Source organism: Aquila chrysaetos, chromosome 6, assembly GCF_900496995.4.
Source record: "Aquila chrysaetos chrysaetos chromosome 6, bAquChr1.4, whole genome shotgun sequence".
Lineage (NCBI taxonomy): Eukaryota > Metazoa > Chordata > Aves > Accipitriformes > Accipitridae > Aquila > Aquila chrysaetos.
In genome coordinates, this window is record NC_044009.1 from 27714917 (window position 1) to 27740155 (window position 25239).

Below are 25239 nucleotides of genomic sequence, written 5' to 3' on the forward strand. Positions count from 1 at the left end.
TGTTATGAAATCTAAGTATTACAAGCAAAGGCTTTACTGCATTAAAGTATCATGTTAACCTGAGAGGATGGGATCACAGTGATATCTGGGGATAGGATTAAGAGTTTGATGGACAGGGACAGACCACATGGTGAAAGACCACTTGTTTCCCACTCCAATCCTAGTCCTCACTATTTTGGAAAACACATGCCTTATCTAGCAAGAGGTATGCAGGGCTTGGCAGGAAGACAGATGCACAGCAACTTTCCTGCTGACCTTGTTCAATTTAAAGAGACAAGCTCTGCAAATAGAAAATTTTAGGTGACCAGCCCTCCCCCTAAAAACCCAGGGTGGCCTCTTCTATTTAGGGAATTTAAAGAGCACCATTGCGATGTCTGTCTTTCTTGAGGGAAGCCACCATGAAGATTAGTACATAAGAGCAGCAGCTCTCTCTCGGGTAGAAGTGACTAATCAGAAAATTATGTCTTCTCCTTACCAAGCTCGAGTAATCGGTTTGCTGAGACCCCTCAAGGATGTAACAGTGACAGCTGGGGAATCAGCAACCTTCGACTGTGAACTCTCTTATGAGGGAATCCCAGTAGAGTGGTTCCTGCAAGGAAAGAAACTGGAGCCCAGTGATAAGGTAAAGAAACTAAACTTTATTTTTCCTCATGTTTCCTCCTCCTTCCTCTCTTTCAACTCTCTTCCCCTCTTTATTTCTCATTTCCTCTCTGCCAGTAGAAGTACTAAGGCACAGCAATACAGTAGTGCTGCTGTGCCAAATGGTAAATCGTCACTAAACCAGATATAGCATTTTTTTTCCCCCAGAAATTCCAGTGTCCTGGAATACTACATGTATTCAAGGGAACCTAAGGTTCCAAAATATCAATCACTACAACAGTGATTTTGAGCCTAATTCTGTTGGAGACTCAGCCACAGGAGTACTGAATGATTTTTGTTCAGGTTAATTGTAGTTACAGTGAGACGGTTTTGAAAGGTGCTATCAGGAAATGCTTTTTTTCTCCTGAATGCTGAGTTGCAGTCCAATTCTGCATATAAGGGGATTAAGAGGATTCAAATTCCATTTCAGGCATTTGTTCTGGCTCTCCAGATAACTTTCTGGGCAGATTTGCTTGTCAAGCACTTCTCACCAGCTATTTTTAACCCTTCATCAAGTGCTGGCTCTTAACTCTGAGATCTGAGCAGCCTGGAATGCAGTCAGTTTAATATTTAAAGTTAATGTTAGGGTAGATACATAAAGAAACTTAAAGAAATACATTAAGAAACATAAAATATAAATAGATATCACTGGTTTTAAGACTTCTTTTTCACGTACTAGGCCTAAGGGAGATAATGCAAATGAAAATACAAATTGGAAACCTCAGACAAAGCCAATTTTCAAACTTTCGGAGGAAAGTTTCAGAACCTGTAATAATGCTGCTAATAATACTTCGGTACAGATTTTTTTTTTTCTTTTAAATATAATTTTAACATACTATTTTCAGGTTTTACTAGATCTTTCTGAGCTTCACCAAATTTGCCTAAATAAAAAATATTTCATTAAAAAAAAGAATATAGAAATAGGAAAAGAAAAAGCGGTCATCGTGATAGGTGACCCTATTACAGTATATAAGGACAGATAAAGAAAATTGAAACTCAGCAGATGAGACATAATAAATAAATCAAGGTAATCACTTCTGAGTCTAGGAATAAAAATGTGGGAAGCTATTGATCAGTGCAGTGCCTTGATAGTTATTACTGCCTGGCAAGAAAATACTATATGTTCAATATTCTGTATGATGCAACGTTATTTTGCTCTTATCTGTCTCAGCTATCATTTTAAGTACATGAAAAAAAAAATCCAGATTTTCATTCAGTCTACATATACAGTCAAAATTGTCAGTTGACTTCAGTTGAAATTTTTTCAAGAAGAAATTCAGAGTAAACCATATATTTACTTGATGCATCACTTTCTGCCCATTTAAAATAGCCTCTTGAAACACTTTTACTACTGTCTTCATGAATCAATCTAATTGTAGAAGTGTTTCATTTCAGCTGTTTTTAATTCAAACCATAATTTTACGTTTGTGGCTGGCATTCAGCTGTACGCATGTAACCTTTATTGAAGTGACTTCTTTGTTTATCTTTACTGCTTATCTTGAACAAATCTATATTTGGTTTCATCCTTATCTCTTTCAGATGAGCATTCACTAGAGCTAGTTTTCAGGGACACAATGACCATTTGGGAGGAAGGACAGCTTCTTAGTTCCTTCCTTCCTTCTGAAGCAAAATGGACTGCCTTCTCAAAAGTAACTTAATCTTTTATGCTTCTTCCTTAGCAGAAGCTCACTTTTCCCTTTTATTTTTCTAAACCAGCATCTGCTACTTGATCACTTACTTCTCTGAAAATAAAGAAATAGAATTCTTCAAGAGCTATGTTAAAATTTACGGCATGAACGAGTAGCAGCCCTCTTAATGACTGCAATGCAGGATGTATTCTTGAATCCCCCAGGCCCACTCCTAGAGAAAAGGGATGTTTGTGTAGGAGTGGCCCAATGCAAACGCATGATTGCAAAGTAGTTTCAGCAATAGATCAACATGGAAATGGGTTTTCTGGGCAGAAATTTTTACCAAAATTTGATAGTAGAAAGTAAAATTGGCATTTACAAAAGAGTGTATGAGGTGGGTGCCAAACCTCTTTATATCTTTCTAAAAGTTTTTACTTTAGATGTAGCCAGGAGTAATACCAACATTTTCCCATAAATTTACTTATTTTGGTATTTATTAGTACCTGTTCAAAATAAACATGACCTCAAGTCAGCCTCATTTTGAACTTTGATAGTAGACTCAAATTTTCTAATACAAGGACACAGACACCTTAAAACAAGGGGAAACTTAAAATTACAGTTTCTTGCAAGTGAAAGGACAAAACAGAAATGATTCTCAAAATCCTCAAAGCATTTGTGTCTTGAGCTATACCTAGTATATGCAAAAGAAAATTATCAAAATTTCATAGAACAGTAAACAACCAAACTCCACAGATAGATAACAATAAATAGCAATGCTATTTCATTAAATATTTCTTAAATATTTGTTGTAGACACTTACAAAGGGGTTGGGGTTTTTTTTGTACTTTATAAGGTCGTGACACGTGCTGAAGGGAGAGTTCACACACTTATTCTTAGAGATGTCAAGTTAACAGATGCGGGAGAGGTATCACTGACAGCAAAAGATTTCAGAACTCAAGCAAATCTTTTTGTGAAAGGTAAGTCAGTCATTTTAATTATACCATAGTCGGTGTTAATGGTGCATTCATGATTCACCCTGGAATAGGATGTTCGTATACCCCGTATATCAAATTAGTAGGATCATACATACAATATTGGACTGGTAGATAACTTTCCTGATTAAAAAAGCCACTTACTTAAAATCTTTATGCTTCACAGAAGAGCTGAGGAAAAGGGGAAATACTGGAAATGTGTAAGACATGGGAGATGATTGATCAGTTCATTAGGATTTCCAGGGCTTCATTGCAGACTTGAACATTCAATTGGCTTCAAAATGACCCACAAATACTGGCCCTTATGGCTCCCAATGGCTTTTTTCTGCTCTTTGGAGTATCCAGAAACCTATGAGAACACAACTACACCATCAGTCAAGTGACATAACATTGACTGTATACCCACTTGCACTGCTTGCAAGCTGTGTATGGCTAAGAAGTCAAAAAAGTGCACACACTTTAACTAATTTAGTAATTCAAGGAAAAATAAAAAAATCCTTCCTTAAGTTCAGAGTATAACTTCAGAGCCACTGAGATCACATGGCTGTAGTTCAGTTAAAGAAACTGAGTTGCAAGGCTTTGTGATGATTTGTGAGTAAAAAACCCATGGACAAGGATACCATTCAGTGTAATCTTACAGTAGGCTGAAAATAAAGAAATTCACTGAATTAACTGAACATGTCTGGGCATTAAAAATAAAAAAATAAAAAAAGTCTTCAGCAGAGACATCTAAGAGCCTTTTTGGTTATTCAGTCAAGGAAAATTAATAAACAGTATGGGACAGTTCTGTACTGGGAGAGGGCTGGCTATAATTTAGATCTTTTCTATCAAAAATCTATCTGTTTCTCCTAGAACCCCCAGTTGAATTTACTAAACCACTTGAGGACCAGACTGTTGAAGAGGAGGCCACTGCAATACTGGAATGTGAAGTTTCCAGGGCAAATGCAAAAGTTAAATGGTTCAAAAATGGAGAAGAAATTCACAAAACGAAGAAGTATGATATCATTTCTGATGGCAGGGTCAGAAAACTCATTATCCATGGCTGCACACTGGATGATGCAAAAACATATACCTGTGATTCTAAGGATTTTAAGACATCATGTTTTCTTAATGTAGAACGTGAGTAATTTACAATTTTCTACAAAATGTCTAAGTGCTTTAAGCACTATGTATTAGTCTCTATGGCAATAATATCAATGTCAGCAATTTATTCTTCTTTACTGGAGACTTTCCTCTACTAAAAATTTTCTTTTCTCTTACAGCTATTCGTGTTGAGTTCCTGAAACCCCTAACTGACCTTGAAGTTAAAGAGAAAGAATCTGCTCGGTTTGAATGTGAAATCTCTCGTCCAGGAGTCAAGGTCAATAATAATACTTTTTAATCCGAGTAACTTCTTCAACTAGAGCTTTTTTTTTCAGTTGACAACTTTATTATATTATTACAAAAGAACAGACAACGGAAATGCATGATGAGTATGTTAATATTAATAACCATGTTTATTTGTTCTAAAACAGGTGAAGTGGTTTAAGGATGGCATTGAAATTAGAAAAGGCAAAAAGTATGACATAATTTCCAAAGGTGCAGAACGCATTCTTGTTGTCAGTAAATGTGTCTTCGATGATGAAGCTGAATATGCCTGTGAAGCAAAAACAGCTCGAACTTCAGGCCTACTTACAGTGATAGGTAAAACACAGTGTTTTAGAATCTAATCTATGAACAAGAAAAGATGTTTTTTTGGTGAAAGACTTTAATCATCTTTTGAAATTCTTGTTGCAGAGGAAGAAGCTGTTTTCACAAAAAATCTTCCTGATCTTGAAGTAAATGAAAATGACACTGTAAAATTGATCTGTGAAGTTTCAAAGCCTAGTGCTGAAGTTACTTGGTTTAAAGGAGATGAGGAGGTGCCTGATGGTGGTAGATTTGAACACATTTCTGATGGCCGAAAGAGAATTCTGCTCATACGTAATGCTCATCCTGAAGATGCTGGCAAATATACTTGCAAGCTCCCAAGCTCTAGTACAACAGGAAAACTTACTGTACATGGTAAGAGAGTTACTTTGATGGCCTTGTTTTCTGGGAAATAATAAAAAAAAAATTAAAAATCAGTAAGAATACACAACTTGGTTTATTCTTTTCATAAGCAAAAATTAAAAGAAAATCATATATATCTACAAAAATGTTTTATTTCAGAACTTGCAGCAGAATTTCTTACCAGACCACAAAATCTTGAGGTGCTTGAAGGAGACAAAGCTGAATTTGTCTGTTCAGTATCCAAAGAGGCAATTACAGTACAGTGGCTGAGGGGTGACACAGTCCTGGAGCCTGGTGATAAGTACAACATCATTTCAGATGGCAAAAAGAGAACACTTGTGGTTAAAGACTCTATTCTAGGAGATGCAGGAAAGTATACTGTCATGGTTGGTGAAGCTAAAGCTACAGCACGGTTAACAGTGATTGGTAAGTTTTGTTTTATCAATGTGCAGGTGCATATTTTGTTGCATTCTTTATACTACATGATGTCCTATTTCTTCTGTTTTCTCAACTTCAGAAAAACTCAGGATTATAACTCCCCTCAAGGACCAAGAAGTTAATGAGGGTCAAGAAATTATCTTCAACTGTGAAGTCAATAAAGAAGGTGCCAAAGAGAAGTGGTACAAAAATGATGAGGCGATATTTGATAGTGCAAAATACATTATTGTCCAGAAGGATTTAGTTTACACCCTCAGAGTCAGAGATGCACAGTTGAAAGATCAAGCTACCTATACTATCTCACTGTCAAACCAGAGAGGTGAACACGTCAAAAGCTCTGCTGCCTTAACAGTATTAGGTAAATAACTTGCACTGTATTAAAATTATTTCATCATCTTACATTCAATTTCACATCAGGATCATGAGGATGTAAATTAATTACTTCTTTGGTCTTTTTGTCTTAACAGAGGAGGAACTCAGAATTGTTGAGCCCCTTGAAGACATCGAGACCATGGAAAAGAAAACTGTCACATTCTGGTGCAAAGTCAATCGCCTTAATGCAACCCTCAAATGGACAAAGAATGGTGAAGAGATCACATTCAACAAGCGCATTTTGTACAAAATTGATAAATACAAACATTCACTCATCATTAAAGACTGTGGGTTTATAGATGAAGGTGAATACACTGTTACTGCTGGACAAGACAAATCTGTTGCAGAGCTTCTCATCACAGAAGCACCAGCAGACTTCATTGAACATCTCCGGGATCAGACTGTCACTGAATTTGATGATGCTGTCTTTACATGCCAGCTTTCCAAAGAGAAAGCCAGTGTAAGATGGTACAGAAATGGAAGAGAAATCAAAGAAGGCAAAAAGTATGTACATTTCATTATGCTTGTTAATATGCTAAACATGGTTGCTTTACTTTGTTGCTTTGTCTGAAAACTAAAATACTGCTTACTTTTCTCCCCCATAAAGATACCAGTTTGAAAAGGATGGAAATCTGCACAGATTAATCATAAAAGACTGTAGACTAGATGATGAGTGTGAATATTCCTGTGGAGTGGATGACAGGAAATCTAGGGCAAGACTTTTTGTTGAAGGTATGTGTAAAATTGAATAGAGTTTATTTCTTCATTATCTGGTAATAATAGAAACAATACACAAATAACACCAAATGAATTGACATTTATATCAGAAATCCCTGTTGAGATCATCCGACCACCACAAGATATTTATGAAGCTCCTGGTGCAGATGTCATCTTCATGGCCGAGTTGAACAAAGATGGTGTGGAGGTCAAGTGGTTGAGAAACAACATGATTATCGTCCAAGGTGACAAACATCAGATGATGAGTGAAGGAAAGGTCCACAGGCTGCAGGTGTGTGAGATAAAGCCTCGTGACCAAGGGGAGTACAGATTTATTGCCAAAGATAAGGAAGCTAGAGCTAAGCTTGAATTAGCTGGTAAGTTGCTTGATTTGTGTTTCCTTCATAAAATCTTATATTAGTGAATTAACTATTTAACTAAATTGATTTTTGTTCTTTCAAAGAGTGGAATTAAAATGAATACTCAATCAGGCTGAGACAAGTGCAAGTCTGTTAATCTGTATGAATTATAATTCAGGCAACAAACATGTTTTATTATACCACACTGATCCAGCTGTTGAGGAAAACAGGTCACTTTTCAGCATCTATATCAAAGAGCATGAATTGAGCTTAAAGGAGACAGAACCTTTTCATTAGCTCGCTGCAGATCTAAAACATGAAAATTATTTGGCCTACTCATTTCAGTCATTCAGACATTTAATTCCTAATTTGTCTCTTTTACAGGATCAGACCAATAAAATACATTAATTAATTAAATTAATGCTCAAAAAGCAACTCCCTCTTCCCTAATTTTATAGGATGACACAGTACATACCAGCCAGCCTTAGTTTCTTTCTCTGGAGCAATCCAATGAGTATATGAAGGATTTGCTTAGAATTCACACAACAGCTCCTTTTATTTTTCTGTGTTAACTTCTTTGCTGACTGCAGAAATATATCAATTTTTTTTTTTATATGTAAGTACTTACTTGTCACATTGATCTTCCTTAGCTGCACCTAGAATCAAGACCGGTGATCAAAACCTTGTGGTTGATGTTGGGAAGCCTTTAACTATGACTGTTCCATATGATGCCTATCCAAGAGCAGAAGCTGAATGGTTGAAAGGGGAGGAAAGTCTGCCCACAGCAACTGTTGACACAACAACTGACTGCACTACCTTCAAAATTTATGAAGCAAAGAAATCAGATAAGGGACGGTACAAGGTTATACTTCGAAACAAACATGGCCAGGCAGAAGCATTCATCAATGTAGAGGTCATTGGTAAGTACTCCCATTATTAAAACCTTGCTTGCATTTATTTAAGCCAGAGGGGGGGAGGGGGGAGGGAAGATGCAATGCCCTAAAATATTGTCATATCTTTGTTAGATGTTCCGGGTCCAGTTAGAAACTTGGAAGTCACTGAAACTTATGATGGTGAAGTTGGCCTTGCCTGGCAAGAACCAGAAAGTGATGGCGGAAGTAAAATAATAGGCTACGTCATTGAAAGACGTGATATCAAGCGTAAGACCTGGATTATGGTCACTGACCGTGCTGAAAATTGTGAATACACTGTTACTGGACTGCAAAAAGGAGGAGTTGAGTACCTCTTCCGTGTTAGTGCACGGAACAGAGTGGGCACTGGTGAGCCAGTGGAAACAGAGACACCTGTGGAAGCCAAGAGCAAATTTGGTGAGCAGAAGTTATGAAAAACTCAGTGTTTGATGGCAGTGTAAGAAAAGCAGTGCAAACTCTAACAATAGGTAAAAAACACATACCTTGTTTTTCCTTTTTCTCCCTAAAATAAAATGCAGATGTTCCTGGTCCTCCTCAAAATGTAGAAGTTACTGATGTGAACAGGTTTGGAGCTACACTTACCTGGGAACCACCTGAGTATGATGGAGGATCTCCAATTACTGGCTACGTTATCGAACTGCGTAACAGAGCTTCCATCAAATGGGAGCCAACTATGACCACTGGAGCTGATGAACTGTCAGCTGTCCTTACTGATGTTGTGGAAAATGAAGAATATTTCTTCCGAGTAAGAGCTCAAAACATGGTTGGAGTTGGCAAACCAAGTCCTGCTACACGTGCAGTAAAAATTATGGACCCAATCAGTAAGTATGCAAGCACTGATTGTGATTACATTAGGAGGCAGGGACGTTTTGGCTGTTTATATATTATGTGTGCAGGAAAGTTCAATTCAGAAACATGTGCTGCAAATACCATGTACACTTAGATTTTCCCTACTTTTGTCCTTCAGATATATCAGGAGTACCTTGCTACCATTTGGTTCAGTAAGAACTCCAAATATTTTTGCTCTGAAATTAGGATCCAACCTCAATTTAAAAAACTGGTCTAGAAAAAGCTATGCAAAGGCTTTAAAGAGAGTACTTTAAGGTATAGACAGCTGATATGCAGAACCATACCCCTTTATCAGTTATGAAAATGTATTTCTCCCAAATTATTTTCAGAGAGACCAAGTCCTCCCATTAACCTTGATCACTCTGATCAAACTAAGTCATCAGTGCAGCTCACATGGGAACCTCCTCTCAAAGATGGAGGAAGTCCAGTCTTAGGTTATATTGTTGAAAGGCAAGAAGAAGGAACAGACAAGTGGATTCGCTGTAACCCAAAGCTAGTACCTGCTCTTACTTTTAAGGTAAGATGTTCTGTTCAACAGCAAAGTACTCAAAACGTGTAGATCATCTTTAATATGAGTTACTAAATGATTATTTGTGCTTTTTAGGTAACTGGATTGAAACCAGGATCCAGTTATTACTACAGAGTCTCAGCAGAAAATGCAGCTGGTGTGTCTGACCCAGCGGAGGCTATTGGGCCACTAACTGCAGATGATACTTTTGGTAAGCCATATGCTATTTATTAAAGATAATTCATCAGATAAGACACACAATTAAAGTGCATCTTGTGGGTAATATATATGTTTTTCACCAGGTAACTGTGATGCCACCCGTATAAGGAGCCTTAGACCTTTGAGATTCTGAGCTATTTCTACTCCATTACACATTCTGCAGATAATTAGCTGTACTATTAGGCAGATACCTATTAGGTTGCCTAAAGAGCAAGGCATGACCTTTTGTCTCCTGACCTAGCTTTGTGGAAGGTGGGAGTAACAGAAAGAGAGAAAGGCAGAGAAGACAAAAAAAAAAAAAAAAAAAAAAAAAAAAAGAAACAATACAAAGTTTTTATATTAAAGGGTGAACTAGATCTCCTCCTTGATAATGCTAAGCTGCCTTATCATCTCACATATTTCTAAAAAACTTTTAGCCAGGAGAGGTAGGGAGTGATAAGCCACAGCTAGGCCTAGGCTTAGCTTCAGGCTGAGATACAGTCAAAATCAGCCTCTAAACACAGCTATTATTAGCCATGTTCAGAACGTCCGAAAATATTTCATCAAATCCATTTTCCACTTTTTCCAGTTGGACCTACAATGGACCTAAGTGCATTTAAAGATGGGCTGGAAGTTATTGTTCCAGAGCCAATCAAGATCCGTGTTCCAATCACTGGCTACCCTGTGCCAACCGCCACATGGTCTTTTGGTGACCAAATCTTAGAAGAGGGTGATCGTGTAACAATGAAGACCACTGCCTCCTTTGCAGAACTTGTAATTACTCCAAGTGAACGTCCAGACAAGGGAATTTATTCCTTAACATTAGAAAACCCTGTGTCATCTGTTTCAGGAGAAATTGATGTTAATGTCATTGGTAAGCAGACATGTATATATTCTAGCAATAATATTCCATATTTGTCTTGCTAAAATCTGATTAGGTTAATAATGTGAAATCACACAACTTTCAGTAAACCAAGTATATTAAAATATAACTAAAACCTAGAAATCCATCCTCCAAAAAAACTCTTTTCTGGTTTTCAATATCCAAATTTGCTGTTTAAGGAAGAATGACTAAGAAGAGAAAGTGTTCTGGCAGATAGATTACATAGAGATCATCTGTCAAACTCCGATTACAAAATAATTAATACAATTTCTGTGACTTCTAGCTCGTCCAAGTGCACCAAGAGAACTTAAAGTTTTAGACATAATCAAGAACACAGTACAGCTGTCATGGGAACCTCCAGAAGATGATGGTGGAAGTCCAGTTACCGGCTATATAATTGAAAAACGTGAAGTAAGCAGGAAAACATGGAACAAAGTAAGTTCATTCTTTCTCAATTAATTTCTATTTGCTATATTGTTTCCACATGTGCTACTGAATTTTGTGTCTTATTTTGGTAATTGCTCTTTGGAAATAAATTTTAGAATCACATTGGAGCCTTCCTTCTCTTTAGGTTATGGATCATGTTGTTGACCAAGAGTTCACTGTACCTGACCTCATCCAAGGAAAAGAATATTTATTTAGAGTTTCCGCATGCAATAAATGTGGCCCAGGAGAACCTGCATATATTGATGAACCTGTAAATATGTCAACACCAGCAAGTGAGTCAACTGTTTCACATTGTTGCTGATTTTCTCTTTCTGAAATCTTGCTGACTTTCTTTAAAATAAGATGTAAAAAAATATCTTCCTTAGACTGGTTTCTAAGATGCCATACATTTTTAATTTTTAATAGCGGTGCCTGATCCACCAGAGAATGTTAAATGGAGAAATCCAACATCAAAAGGAATCTTCCTAACATGGGAGCCTCCCAAATATGATGGTGGTGCCCGCATTAAGGGCTATCTGGTAGAAAAATCCCAACGTGGCACAGACAAGTGGGAGATATGTGGGGAGCCTGTTGTTGAAACAAAGTAAGTAAATTAACATCAGAAGGTATATCCTTTCAACTAACTGTGCCATCGTCACCACTTTAAATATCTGGATTTTTTTTTATAACAAACAGAATGGAAGTAACAAAACTCAAGGAAGGAGAGTGGTATGCATATCGGGTTAAGGCTTTGAACAGAATAGGAGCTAGCAAGCCAAGTAAGCCAACAGATGATATTCAGGCCATTGATGCAAAAGGTAATTACTTCAATCACTGAATTACAATAGCTGCTTTATTTTTACAGTCTTTGAAATACTATTTCCATAACAATGTTTTTATTCTTTCCTAAATCAGAGGCTCCAGAAATTTTCTTAGATGTGAAGCTTCTTGCTGGGCTTACTGTGAAAGCTGGAACTAAAATTGAGCTGCCAGCTAAAGTAACTGGAAAGCCTGAGCCCCAGATTACTTGGACCAAGGCTGACAAAATTTTGAGACCTGATGACAGAATCGCCATTGAAACCAAACCTAATCATTCTACAGTCACTATTACAGACAGCAAGAGGAGTGACAGTGGAACCTATATTATAGAAGCTGTAAATTCCAGTGGACGTGCTACTGCTGTTGTTGAAGTTAATGTTCTTGGTATGCATGTGTTTTATGTTGTTTATAAAAATCATTAGCAATGTACTGAGGTATGCAAGCAGAAGATTAACATTCCCATTTGTCCTCTACAGATAAACCTGGTCCACCAGCTGCATTTGATGTATCAGAAATCACAAATGAATCCTGCCTTCTGACGTGGAATCCTCCACGAGATGATGGGGGTTCTAAAATCACCAACTATGTCCTTGAGAAAAGAGCTACAGACAGTGAAATATGGCACAAGTTGTCATCAACTATTAAGGATACAAAATTCAGAGCTACCAATTTAATTCCTCATAAAGAATATGTGTTCCGAGTCAGTGCCGAGAACATGTATGGTATTGGGGAGCCAGCACAGTGTAACCCCATCATTGCAAAATATTCATTTGGTTAGTTAGTTAAATTAATGTTAAATTTTTACAATATTTTAACACGGGGGAAAAAAAAAAACATATGTGTGATGGTTTTGGTTTTCTTTGGTTTTTTTGTTTTTGTTTTTGTTTTAAATTTATTAATTTATACAGATCCACCAGGCCCTCCAACAGGTCTCAAGCCTACAGAGGTCACTAAAGACTCAGTCACCTTAACATGGAATGAACCAGATGAAGATGGTGGCAGCCCCATAACTGGCTACTGGGTTGAAAGATATGATCCTGAACAGGATAAATGGATAAAATGCAATAAAATGCCAGTGAAAGATACCACATTCAAGTAAGACCATAGTCAGTTTAGTCTGAAATAGGTCACAGAGACATAAAAATGTAACAGTAGCCTTTTAAACAAGTTTTACATTGTTCTTACTCTTTTCTCCTTGCTTCCATAAGTTTAGATCCAAATAACATCTGTTGGCATACTTTTTTATATAATTAATTTTAAAGAAGAATGTCTTTACAGAAGAGTGACTTATCTCTTTTTTTTTTAAATGTTATGCTTAATAATTTCTATGCTATGTGATTATTTATAAGACATTATAAAATAGCAGACATAGCCATCTGAAGTACCCATTTGCCAAAACCCTGGTTTTTTTTTCTCCTGATACTCATATTAACTAACAACCATGGAACATGCAAAAATGCAAGATGGCTCTCAAAACATTGGTTTCTATGTTATGGTGCACCATTTTACTGTTGACAATATACCTACCTTGAATGTTCACCATTTCATAAAACATCTTTAGCAGTAATTTGGGTATTTTTAGATTTTCCAAGTAAACTGTAGTAAGAAGAGTAGAGAGAATAACGTTTTAGGCACAAGTTAATGTGTAGATTTGGTTTAATCAAATTTAATTTTTATTTCCAGAGTTAAAGGTCTTACAAACAAGAAGAAATATAAATTCCGTGTCTTGGCAGAGAATCTTGCAGGACCTGGAAAACCAAGCAAGGAAACGGAGCCAATCTTAGTGAAAGACCCAATTGGTATAATAAACACATTTTTAATGTCTCAATTTAACAACAACAACAAAAAATTTCTTTGTTTTCAATCATGTAATTAATACTGGACTCCTGTCTAGATCCACCATGGCCTCCTGGAAAGCCAACTGTGAAAGATGTTGGCAAGACATCATTATTCCTGAACTGGACAAAGCCAGAACACGATGGAGGGGCAAAGATCGAATCTTATGTCATTGAACTATTAAAGACTGGAACAGATGAGTGGGTGAGAGTAGCTGAAGGAGTTCCCACAACTGAACACTTCCTCAAAGGGCTTATGGAGAAACAAGAATATTCATTCCGTGTAAGAGCTGTGAACAAGGCTGGCGAGAGTGAGCCCAGTGAACCCAGTGACCCTGTGCTGTGCAAAGAGAGGCTCTGTGAGTATTGTTTCAGAACGCGCTGCTACTGCAAATATACTGTCTCTGTCTTTAAAAAAGCCCCATGTCTGCCTGTCTTTGTAGGTACCAGGTGAACTCTGGGAAGGCTTATGAAATATTAAAATCTGCCCTGCTTCAGCAAAGAAAATAGAAAATTTTAATAGTTTTGGTGTATTCCCTGTCTTCCAAGATCTTTGATGGGAAAGACACTAACCTGTTTTACCTTCTTTTTCTATTTTACAGATCCTCCTTCACCACCTCGGTGGCTTGAGGTTATTAATATTACTAAAAATACAGCAGATCTTAAATGGACAGTACCGGAAAAAGATGGAGGTTCCCCAATTACCAACTACATTGTTGAAAAGAGAGATGTAAGGCGAAAAGGCTGGCAGACAGTTGATACAACAGTGAAAGATACCAAGTACACAGTGAGCCCACTGACTGAAGGCTCATTGTATGTGTTCCGTGTGGCTGCTGAAAATGCCATTGGACAGAGTGATTATTGTGAGATTGAAGATTCAGTGCTTGCTAAAGATACTTTCAGTAAGTTTCAGATTTGCTTACTGAGTGATCAGTAGAAACAACTCACGTGTAAAGGATTCCTATTCTTCTAATGTGTGTATTTTTTTTTAGCAACACCTGGGCCTCCATATGCTCTTACAATAGTTGAAGTGACAAAGGGTCATGTTGATTTGAAATGGGAACCACCTAAGAATGATGGTGGCAGACCAATTCAAAGGTAAGGTCATTTTAAGTTTTGTAGTGTTTCCTGTAGATCAAAATCTTTTCATGAGTGAAAGCATTTCTCTCAAAATGTTTAAATTTTAAATGGACACATTTTATATGAAAAAGAGGTGGATGGATATAAAAGAGAAGCCATGTGGTCAAAGCAATTAAGGGTTTGATTTTAAAATGTGGAAATTATGCAAATATAAATAACCTAATGTGCATGAACAATGAACATGTGTCAACACCCTCAAAACAGCATCTAATCAAATCAGATTAAATTGAACTGTATATAAAATACAAAAAATTTAATGCAACCATAGTCTCCAGTTCCTCCAGAACTGTGGCCATTTAGACCCATCCACCAAGTAGTATTGTTACATTTGCCTTCTGCCCTACTTTCTCATTCAAACTGCATACACTCAGCTAAGATGAAGCCTCATCTCTTTTCTGTTCATTCTCTTCTTTATTACACTTTTCAAAGAGACTGTTTTACTCCTTTGGGTTGCTCGTAACTTGCCCTTTTCTTTGGTTGCTAAAGTATCTGTTCTCTGAAATTGATCTTGAGTGCCAGTTAGATTTTTCCTCTTTATATTTTCACTCTTCCTCTCCTTCCCAATCACAGTAAGCATATCTTGAACAAACTGACAACTACAGAGATCTGCCTGAAGCAACATAAGTAACTTAATTCACATTACTTTCCCATAGCCTATCGTAGGCAGAATTTCGACAGCTGAGTAACTCACAGATAATATCTACCAATATTCTCAGTGGACTAACCACTGAGATCCAAACTAGCAAAGATACAAGTATAGCTTGGAGGTTCTTTTACCTCTGCAGCTCTCTAAAACCTGAGAACAGAGCAGATGTTCAGGAATTGGCTTTCAGAATTGGGTCTGTCAGTAATGTCAGCCCCTTTATGTCCAAGACCTACCAGGACTAAGTGGCTGATGTGTGAAGTTCACTAAATCTGTCACACATGGCTCTCTCTACTTTTCCATTGGCCAAAATAGTCTAATCTCTCTTTATCTATTTTATTGAGCAAGAAGTCTGAAGTGATCACATTTCAAGTACCTAATAGTATTTTCCCCGATTTATTCAGATATGTTATTGAAAAGAAAGAAAAACTAGCCACTCGCTGGGTAAAAGCTGGCAAGACAGCTGGTCCAGATTGCAATTTCAGAGTGACTGATGTCATTGAAGGTACAGACGTACAGTTCCAGGTTCGTGCAGAAAATGAAGCTGGCTGCGGTCATCCCAGTGAACCAACTGACCTCATTCATATTGAAGATCCAACAAGTAAGTTGTAGAATAATACACAGTGTATAGATTATAGAAGCAGTGTGCTGTGTAGAACAGATATTCTGGGAGAAGAGTGACACAATCTTTTTCCATTTCTGCAGGCCCTCCTTCACCTCCTCAGGATTTACATGTCACAGATGCAGGTCGAAAGCACATTTGCATTGCGTGGAAGCCACCTGAGAAGAATGGTGGAAGCCCTATTATTGGGTATAACGTTGAGATGTGTGAAGCAGGAACAGAAAAATGGATGCGAATCAATTCTCGTCCAATAAAAGACCTAAAATGTAAAGTGGAAGAAGGTGTTGTTCCAGACAAGGAATATGTGCTGAGAGTCAGAGCTGTCAATGCTGTTGGAGCTAGTGAGCCATCAGACATCTCAGAAAAAGTTGTTGCCAAGGACCCAGACTGTAAGAATAGATCCCTTTTTTTTTCAGATCTGCATAACTGAAAAAAGAATGGTGTTTGGCAACTTTCTAGTAATATTATACTTACTTTTACAGGCAATCCAACCATTGATCTAAAGACCCGTGACATTGTTGTTGTTAAAGGACAGAAATTAAGTATCCCTGTACCCTTCAGAGCTGTTCCATCCCCAACTATAACATGGCACAAAGATGGCAAAGAGTTGAAAGCTGGTGACAGAACAACAATGAAGAGTGACTACACCTCTGCCTTGCTCGAAGTCATAGACAGTGTTCATGCTGATGCTGGTGTTTATACTATCACATTGGAGAACAAGCTGGCATCAACAACTGGCTCAGTCAATGTCAAAGTCATAGGTAATGAGGCTTCTTCCATTCTGAGAAACAGACTTATCCTCACTTGAGCCCTGTAGCTGACAGAAGAAAGGACTAGAAAAATCTCTTTTCTGCTATGTGGAGGAATCTCTTCAACACAGACACATGTAGATTGCCATGAAGGCATTAATGTTACAAAATCTCACAAAAAAACCCACTTTACCCCAAGTTGGTCTAACTAGTCAGTGGCTACTCAAAGCCCAATTATTATGAATAGTCATCATATAAATATGAAAAAGCGTATAAGAATTACGAATAATTTTCACCTTTAGGAACATAAATTCGTATACATGCTGTCTAGCCAACATTTGTGGGTTTTATCTGCTTTCTGCAGAGCAAAGAAATGCAATATAATTTCATATTTAGCAATACAGTTTCCCATCTATTTAGTTAACTAATTTCATTATTCTTATTTAAAACAGGTCCACCTGGACAGTGTAAAGACATTAAGGCAAGCGAAGTAACTAAGAATTCTTGCAAAGTATCCTGGGAACCTCCAGACTTTGATGGTGGTACTCCTATTCTGCATTATGTTCTGGAACGCAGAGAAGCTGGTCGTAGAACATATATCCCAGTCATGTCTGGTGAAAATAAGCTCTCATGGCAAGTCAAAGATCTTATCCCAAACTGTGAATATTACTTCCGTGTTAAAGCTGTCAATAAGATTGGAGGCGGTGAATATCTTGAACTAAGAAACCCAATCATTGCAGAAGACCCGAAACGTAAGGGTTTTTTACTACTAAATGATCTAGCAAATTGAATTTTAACTAAAATCTTCATACTTTCTTTTCTCATATGATCCGTCTTTTGCTACTCTTCCACAGAGCCTCCAGATCCTCCTGTTGACCTTGAGGTCCATAATCCAACATCAAAATCAGTAACACTTACATGGAAACCACCCCTGTTTGATGGTGGAAGCAAAATTATGGGCTATATAATAGAAAAGCTTGCTAAGGGCAAGGAGAGGTGGGAGAGATGCAATGACTATCTGGTACCTCTATTAACTTATCCAGTGAAAGGCCTTGAGGAAGGAAAGGAATATCAGTTCCGTGTTCGTGCTGAGAATGCTGCTGGCATCAGTGAGCCTTCTCGGATTACTCCTTTTGTGAAAGCTGTGGATCCTATTGGTATGAATTGCTCATTTGATTGTTTGTAATATTTGCCATACATCCTCAAACATATTGGAAGATTCTACTCTCGGTTTATCATTCTGTGTTATTACAGAGGCTCCAAAAGTCTTCCTTGCTGCAAACCTACAGTCTGGCCTTGAGGTGAAGAGAGGTGATGAGATCATACTTGAGGCACATATTTCAGGGTCACCTTATCCATCTATCACTTGGCTGAGGAATGACGAAGTTGTCAGACCAGAGGAAATCAAAAAGAGAATAACAACATATACAAGGAAGAAGAAGGGTGAAGCTGAAGAAGAGAAACCTTTCCAGCTTTCACTGCCAGAACGTACGAGTATTGACAACCATAAAGAAGGAGAGTCTGTACTATCAATTCGTGACTCCATCAGAGCTGACCATGGCACATTTACAATTAAAGTGGAAAATGACCATGGTGTTGCAAAAGCCTCATGTGAAGTCAATGTGTTAGGTATGTAAAGAATGTCCTCAAAAACACCTAGTTTGTTTAGAGTATTGGGTAAGAAGTGCACAAGATGAGTACTCATCATTTTTCTTGCTTTACTCACAGATACACCTGGGCCTCCAGTCAACTTCACGTTTGAAGATGTGAGGAAAAATTCTGTTATTTGCAAGTGGGAGCCTCCCCTCGATGATGGTGGAAGTGAAATCCTAAACTATGTACTGGAAAAGAAAGACAATACAAAAGCTGAAATGGGCTGGGTCACTGTCAGTGCAACACTCAGGCATTGCAAATTCCATGTAACAAAACTAATTGAAGGAAAAGAATATCTTTTCCGTGTATTTGCTGAAAATAGAGTTGGACCAGGGCCACCATGTGTTTCAAAACCAATGACAGCAAAAGATCCTTTCTGTAAGTTTTAATTTTGAAATACAACCTTTTCAGAAAACCAGTGTAAAACTATACAGACTCTTAGAACAGTCAGCCTCATCTATGTGAATGTTTCCCAGAAGAAACTTGAGCAATGTAATTATTATTTATTACACACTTTAAACCATCAAAATAAAGGGAAATATTGAAAACATTCTAACTTCAATAGTAAATAGAAATAAGATTGACAATCACTGTCATAAATCTTTACACTAAAAATACTTAACATCTGAATAGTGACATTCTTTGTGTTCAATAGACTAATAGTCTTACCAAAAGAGAGAACCACTACAAGTTTGATTACTGATTGCAGTTAGAAATCAAAGTTTCTAAGAAAGAAAGAACTATGAATGACTTAAAATTAGTCATTTCTCATATCTTAGTTCTCTCTTAGCTTTGAGTAAGCACTGAAGAAGACAGCAATGATGACAAAATTACAATTATTTTTTTCAGCTCCACCAGATCCACCTAATAAGCCTGATGTGCAAGATGTTACCAGCAACAGCATGTTGGTTAAATGGAATGAACCAAAAGACAATGGCAGCCCAATCATAGGATATTGGATTGAAAAACGTGAAATTAATAGTACTCATTGGGCTCGAGTCAACAGGAACCTTGTGAATGCTCTGGAAATAAAAGTTGAAGGACTGCTGGAAGGATTAACCTACATCTTCAGAGTATGTGCTGAAAATGCAGCTGGCCCTGGTAAATTTAGTCCACCATCAGATCCAAAAACTGCGCAGGACCCAATAAGTAAGTAGCTTAGCAGAAGCTAATAGCAGAAGGTGACAGAATAGGATTTATAGCCTTTAACTTTGATTTACACCTATTTATTTATAGTGCCTCCGGGTCCACCGATTCCAAGGGTTGCTGATACAAGCTCAACCTCTATTGAGCTGGAATGGGAACCTCCTGCGTATAATGGTGGTGGAGATATCACTGGTTACCATGTATACAAACAACTGGTGGGAGTAAAAGAGTGGTCACGTTGCACAGAGAAACCCATTAAGGTTCGACAGTATACTGTTAAAGAAGTCAGAGAAGGTGCAGACTATAAACTCCGTGTTACTGCACTTAATGTAGCTGGTGAAGGACCACCTGGTGAAACTGAACCCACAACAGTTGCAGAACCTAAAGGTATTGCAATTGTATTATTTTCAAGAAATGTCCAGCTGCTTAAAAGGTGTTTTTGAATCTCTCTCTTGAACTAATGAACTGTTTCTCTCTCTTCTGCAGAGCCTCCCACTGTCGAGCTGGATGTTTCTGTCAAAGCAGGCATTCAGATCATGGCTGGGCAAACTATTAAAATTCCTGCTACTGTGACAGGACGTCCTACTCCCACCATTGCATGGGCTGTGGAGGAGGGTGAATTAGACAAAGATCGAGTTGTTATTGAAAATGTTGGTACAAAATCTGAGTTAACCATTAAGAATGCATTGAGAAAAGACCATGGAAGATACGTAATTACTGCTACCAACAGCAGTGGTTCCAAATCTGCAGGAACCAGAGTAGAAGTATTTGGTAAGAAAAATATTTTCTGAAATCAACTGAGTATTTCTTTTAGTGAGATAATCTCTGGGCTTTATTGTACTTGTTTGATTTTGTTTTTCAGACGTTCCCGGGCCAGTCCTTGACCTAAAGCCAGTGGTCACGAACAGAAAGATGTGTTTGCTTAACTGGTCTGATCCTGAAGATGATGGTGGCAGTGATATCATAGGCTTCATTGTTGAACGGAAGGATGCCAAAATGCATACATGGAGACTAGCTATAGACACAGAGAGATCTAAATGTGATATTACAGGTCTAGTTGAAGGGCAGGAATATAAATTCCGTGTTAGTGCCAAGAACAAGTTTGGTACTGGTCCACCTGTTGAAATAGGACCCATTCTTGCAGTTGATCCATTAGGTAAGATGACTAATTTTATGGGGTTTTTTAAAACAATTTTTAATTATAGGTTAATAAATGAGTATTATTGTGTGGATTGCTTGCTATACAAAAAGTATATTTACTTTTCTACTACCTGGATGAGGCATCTGCCTTAGATTAATTACTTCAGTCAGATCTCTGAATCAGTTCTGTAAAACTACTATGTTTCTTTAGGTAACAAAATACTGATGTCTACTGAGACACTCCTTGTTATGTTTTTATCCACATACATGAGAAACTTTATACTATCCATAACCATACTCAGATACTTTGCATACAAAAGCTATGGCTTTAAAAATCCAGACCTACTGTATTCATATGATTTAAAATTCTCTAATTTTTTAATGTTTTTTTCACTATGATTTATCTGTGTTAATAGGTCCTCCAACAGCACCTGAGAGGTTCATGTACACAGAAAGGACAAAGTCAACAATTACGCTTGACTGGAAGCCTCCGCGTAGTGATGGTGGCAGTCCTGTCTTAGGATATATTGTTGAGAAGAGAAGACATGATTCAAAAGACTATGAAAGAGTTAATGCAAGACTCTGTCCAACAACATCTCTTCTTGTTGAAAATCTTGATGAACTTCATATGTACGAATTCCGTGTCAAAGCTGTCAATGCTATTGGAGAAAGTGAACCATCATTGCCCCTCAATGTAGTTATACAAGATGATGAAGGTATATCTGCTTTAAAGAAATCCATACAAATATCTCCGTAACAATGCAAGACAATTTCTCTGTTTCATCTCTATCTTCACTCTGTCATTTTCCTTCTTGTTTTCAGTACCTCCAACTGTTACATTACGCTTGGCTGTGAGAGGAGATACTATCAAAGTGAAGGCAGGAGAACCAGTTAATATTCCTGCTGATGTGACAGGTCTACCAATGCCAAAGATTGAATGGGACAAGAACGAAGTTTTAATTGACCAAACATCCAGTGCACTTAAGATAACCAAGGAAGAAGTATCTAGAAGTGAGGCAAAAACTGAACTTACCCTGCCTGCAGCAGTGAGGGATGATAAAGGCACTTACACCGTGAGAGCTTCCAATCGTCTTGGCACTGCATTTCGCAATGTGCATGTTGAAGTATATGGTAAGGACATGACATTTTAATAAAATGACAGCTAATAAAATGCTTTTGCCTTTTTCTTAATGTAATTCTATGCTCTATTGCTTTCATACAGATCGTCCTTCTCCACCAAGAAATCTTGCTGTTTCTGATATTAAAGCAGATTCATGCTATTTAACATGGGATGCACCTCTTGATAATGGTGGTAGTGAAATTACCCATTACATTATTGAGAAACGTGATGCTAGTAGGAAGAAATCTGAGTGGGAAGAAGTCTCCAAAAGTGCTGTTGAGAGAAGATTTGGGGTAATTTATAAAATATCTTTATTACATACTTTAGTATGCATTAAAAATAACAATAGTACACATCTAATGAAAACTGCTACTTGCATAGATACCTGTGCTCATGCTCTGTTTACACTCCAAAATTACTGGATGAATGTTGCCTATCTATGTATGTGTGTTTTCCTCATGTGACAAAACAAAATAAATTGTTCTCTTTTGCTACTTAATCTCAGCTGTGTTTAGAAGACCTCTTCCTTTCTATTTCCCAGCATTATTCATAGCTTTACCAACTGCAAAAACAAACATGATGACATTTTTATTTATGTTTGGTCCTATGCACGTGAAATAAGAATATCCCTAGGTCATTACATACAGCTGTGTAGTACCTAAATATAGGTATGTCAATGATATTCCAAGACAGAATTTAAAGTGAAAACTGCTGCATAACTTCAAATGAATTTATTCTGAAAGTAGCTAAGTATTGATTTAAATCTTATTTTTCAGGTATGGAATCTCACAACAAATGAAAAATATCAATTTAGAGTCCGGGCTGTAAACAAATATGGAATAAGTGATGAATGCCTCTCAGAGAAAGTTGTTATTAAGGATCCCTATGGCCTTCCTGGACCTCCTGGAAAGCCAAAAATCTTAAATCGCACCAGATCGTCAATGCTGGTGACTTGGGAGCCTCCTCTGAACGATGGTGGCAGCCCAATAACTGGCTATTGGTTGGAGAAGAGAGAAGTGGGAGGTGTCTACTGGTCACGTGTTAACAGGGCTCCAGTAACAAAACCATCAGTAAAAGGTCTAGAGTACAATGTGCTTCGTTTGGCTGAAGGTGTTGAATACCAGTTTAGAGTTATGGCTGAAAATCTTGCTGGAATTGGCCCTCCCAGTGAACCATCAGATCCTGCCTTAGCAGCAGATCCCATATGTAAGTATACAATTTGTATGACTATTTTTAAGGACTATATCAAGCTATAACCAAAATGTGCTACTATTCTTTATACTGAATTTAGTGCAATTAATCCAATGCTTTGTTTTCATTAAACCAAAAAGAATATATTGACACAAAGTAGTTTCCTGATTTGCTTTTTTTCACCATTTTAAATATAGTTTTAATTTAATTTTTTTACCTCTTTTATGAACCTTAAACTGTGATTACTCCAATGCAAACATTGCCAAATAAACTTGTGTTCAGAATCAGATTTTTATATTATTGTTTTTCTTTATTGTTAAAGAGTTCAATCTTTAAGCCGTGTACCTTAAGTATCCCTTACTAATATATGTAATATATGTAATTAGTATGCACGTTCTAGGATTATACACTCTATGTACGACAGAAGAAGATGAAAATACTTGCATTCTTCTAGAAACTATTCAGAAAAATAAAGGCAGACACTAACTCTCAGGTAATTTTTACTTGCTTTTGTCTTACAAGTTGTGCCTGGTCCACCATCTTGCCCAGAGGTCAAAGACAAAACCAAATCATCCGTAGCTCTTGCATGGAAGCCTCCACAAAAGGATGGTGGCAGTCCTATAAAAGGATATATTGTTGAAATGCAAGATGAAGGTAGTACTGACTGGAAGAAGGTGAATGAAGGAGACAAACTCTTTCCTACTTGTGAATGTGTTATTCCCAACTTGAAAGAGCTCAGAAAATACCGATTTAGGGTGAAAGCTGTAAATGCTGCTGGAGAATCAGAACCAAGTCCTGCAACATCAGAAATACCTGTCCAAGATATTTTAGGTAAGTGTTCTGGGAATTAATTTATGTATTTATATCTAAATGCCACCTACTGCTGTGAATTTTCAAGCAGGATGCCAAGCAAGCCAAAGACAAAACAGAACAAACAATTATGCAAAAATGTAACAAACAATTAACACACATTTTTGAACATGTCATGATGACCATTACCAGAGCAGGATCCATTAGAAAACTGATGAGCACCTACAGTCATACTAAGGAAATAATGTGGGTTTTATGAAGAAATGACTACAACAGATTTTTCTATTCATATACTTCCCAGCTTCCTTTTTGCACACCCAACCTTTCTCACATAAACAGGCATTCTACATGCTTGTGTGGGGTTTTAGCTCAATGCTGACAGAAATTTACTTTCAGTAGCTTTTAAAATTTATATATTAAAATATTTTTGCAGAGGAACCAGAAATCTTCCTTGATATTGGAGCACAGGATTTCCTCTCTTGTCGTGCTGGCACAACAATTAAAATCCCAGCTGTTATCAAGGGTCGTCCAGTTCCAAAAACATTTTGGGAGTTTGAAGGAAAAGCAAAGACAACAGCAAAGGTTAGTAAAAGAAAAAGGTTTTTTCTACATGTGTTTCTAGACATTTAAGCCTATCCCCTTTTATATTTACATTATTTCCTTTGTTTATAGGAGGGAGGTCATAGTGTACCTGAAGAAGCTCAGGTAAAGCAATTTTTGTAACTTTAGTATTGTTGAATTTTTCAAACATAAATATTTAAAGTTCTATAATTTCTCTTTCTTCCTATAATACACAGGTGGAAGCAACTGATACACGTTCAGTGATTATCATCCCTGAGTGCAACAGAAGTCATTCTGGACGATACAGTATTACAGCAAAGAACAAAGCAGGACAAAAAACTGTACATGTCAGAGTCAATGTGCTTGGTATGGTTTACACATATTGAAGTATTCAAATAGTAGATTTTAGTCTTATTTTTCTACATACTTATGTAAAATTGTTTCTGTTGTGTTTTTACCTTAACAGATGTCCCAGGTCCACCAAAAGACCTAAAAGTAAGTGATATCACAAGAGGCAGTTGTAAACTTTCATGGAAGATGCCAGACGACGATGGTGGAGATAGAATCAGAGGCTATGTTATAGAGAAAAGAACTATTGATGGGAAGGCCTGGACTAAAGTGAATGCAAACTGTGGAAGTACTTCCTTTGTTGTACCTGATCTCATATCTGGCCAAGAGTATTTCTTCCGGGTACGTGCAGAAAATCGTTTTGGTGTTGGCCCTCCTGCAGAAACCATCCAACGGACCACAGCCAGGGATCCAATCCGTAAGTCAAATCAAAGTCAGACAAATTCTTTAAAACCAGATGGTACTGTACAGTGGATTTATTCACATTTTT

The 25239-nt window shown here is 37.3% G+C and overlaps 1 protein-coding gene across 1 annotated transcript in view; it reads left to right on the plus strand.

Annotated features, from left to right (window-relative positions):
- The window catches only part of TTN (titin), a 244973-nt gene that overhangs the window by 151552 nt on the left and 68182 nt on the right, over positions 1-25239 (plus strand). Inside the window, exons 199-246 of the mRNA XM_030019102.1 lie at positions 480-622; positions 3121-3244; positions 4112-4378; positions 4522-4619; positions 4774-4942; positions 5036-5302; positions 5450-5716; positions 5808-6086; positions 6196-6604; positions 6708-6832; positions 6928-7194; positions 7827-8096; positions 8202-8504; positions 8627-8929; positions 9287-9474; positions 9562-9676; positions 10253-10537; positions 10830-10981; positions 11118-11265; positions 11399-11576; positions 11669-11790; positions 11888-12175; positions 12268-12564; positions 12700-12886; positions 13475-13590; positions 13686-13985; positions 14229-14528; positions 14619-14724; positions 15814-16010; positions 16115-16420; positions 16514-16792; positions 17233-17532; positions 17635-17937; positions 18035-18409; positions 18509-18811; positions 19283-19582; positions 19670-19966; positions 20066-20350; positions 20442-20735; positions 21136-21435; positions 21542-21850; positions 21942-22132; positions 22616-23045; positions 23553-23861; positions 24274-24422; positions 24513-24545; positions 24638-24767; positions 24868-25167. Coding sequence (XP_029874962.1) covers positions 480-622; positions 3121-3244; positions 4112-4378; positions 4522-4619; positions 4774-4942; positions 5036-5302; positions 5450-5716; positions 5808-6086; positions 6196-6604; positions 6708-6832; positions 6928-7194; positions 7827-8096; positions 8202-8504; positions 8627-8929; positions 9287-9474; positions 9562-9676; positions 10253-10537; positions 10830-10981; positions 11118-11265; positions 11399-11576; positions 11669-11790; positions 11888-12175; positions 12268-12564; positions 12700-12886; positions 13475-13590; positions 13686-13985; positions 14229-14528; positions 14619-14724; positions 15814-16010; positions 16115-16420; positions 16514-16792; positions 17233-17532; positions 17635-17937; positions 18035-18409; positions 18509-18811; positions 19283-19582; positions 19670-19966; positions 20066-20350; positions 20442-20735; positions 21136-21435; positions 21542-21850; positions 21942-22132; positions 22616-23045; positions 23553-23861; positions 24274-24422; positions 24513-24545; positions 24638-24767; positions 24868-25167 — 11463 coding nt within the window. The remainder of the gene's footprint in view (positions 1-479; positions 623-3120; positions 3245-4111; positions 4379-4521; positions 4620-4773; positions 4943-5035; positions 5303-5449; positions 5717-5807; positions 6087-6195; positions 6605-6707; positions 6833-6927; positions 7195-7826; positions 8097-8201; positions 8505-8626; positions 8930-9286; positions 9475-9561; positions 9677-10252; positions 10538-10829; positions 10982-11117; positions 11266-11398; positions 11577-11668; positions 11791-11887; positions 12176-12267; positions 12565-12699; positions 12887-13474; positions 13591-13685; positions 13986-14228; positions 14529-14618; positions 14725-15813; positions 16011-16114; positions 16421-16513; positions 16793-17232; positions 17533-17634; positions 17938-18034; positions 18410-18508; positions 18812-19282; positions 19583-19669; positions 19967-20065; positions 20351-20441; positions 20736-21135; positions 21436-21541; positions 21851-21941; positions 22133-22615; positions 23046-23552; positions 23862-24273; positions 24423-24512; positions 24546-24637; positions 24768-24867; positions 25168-25239) is intronic.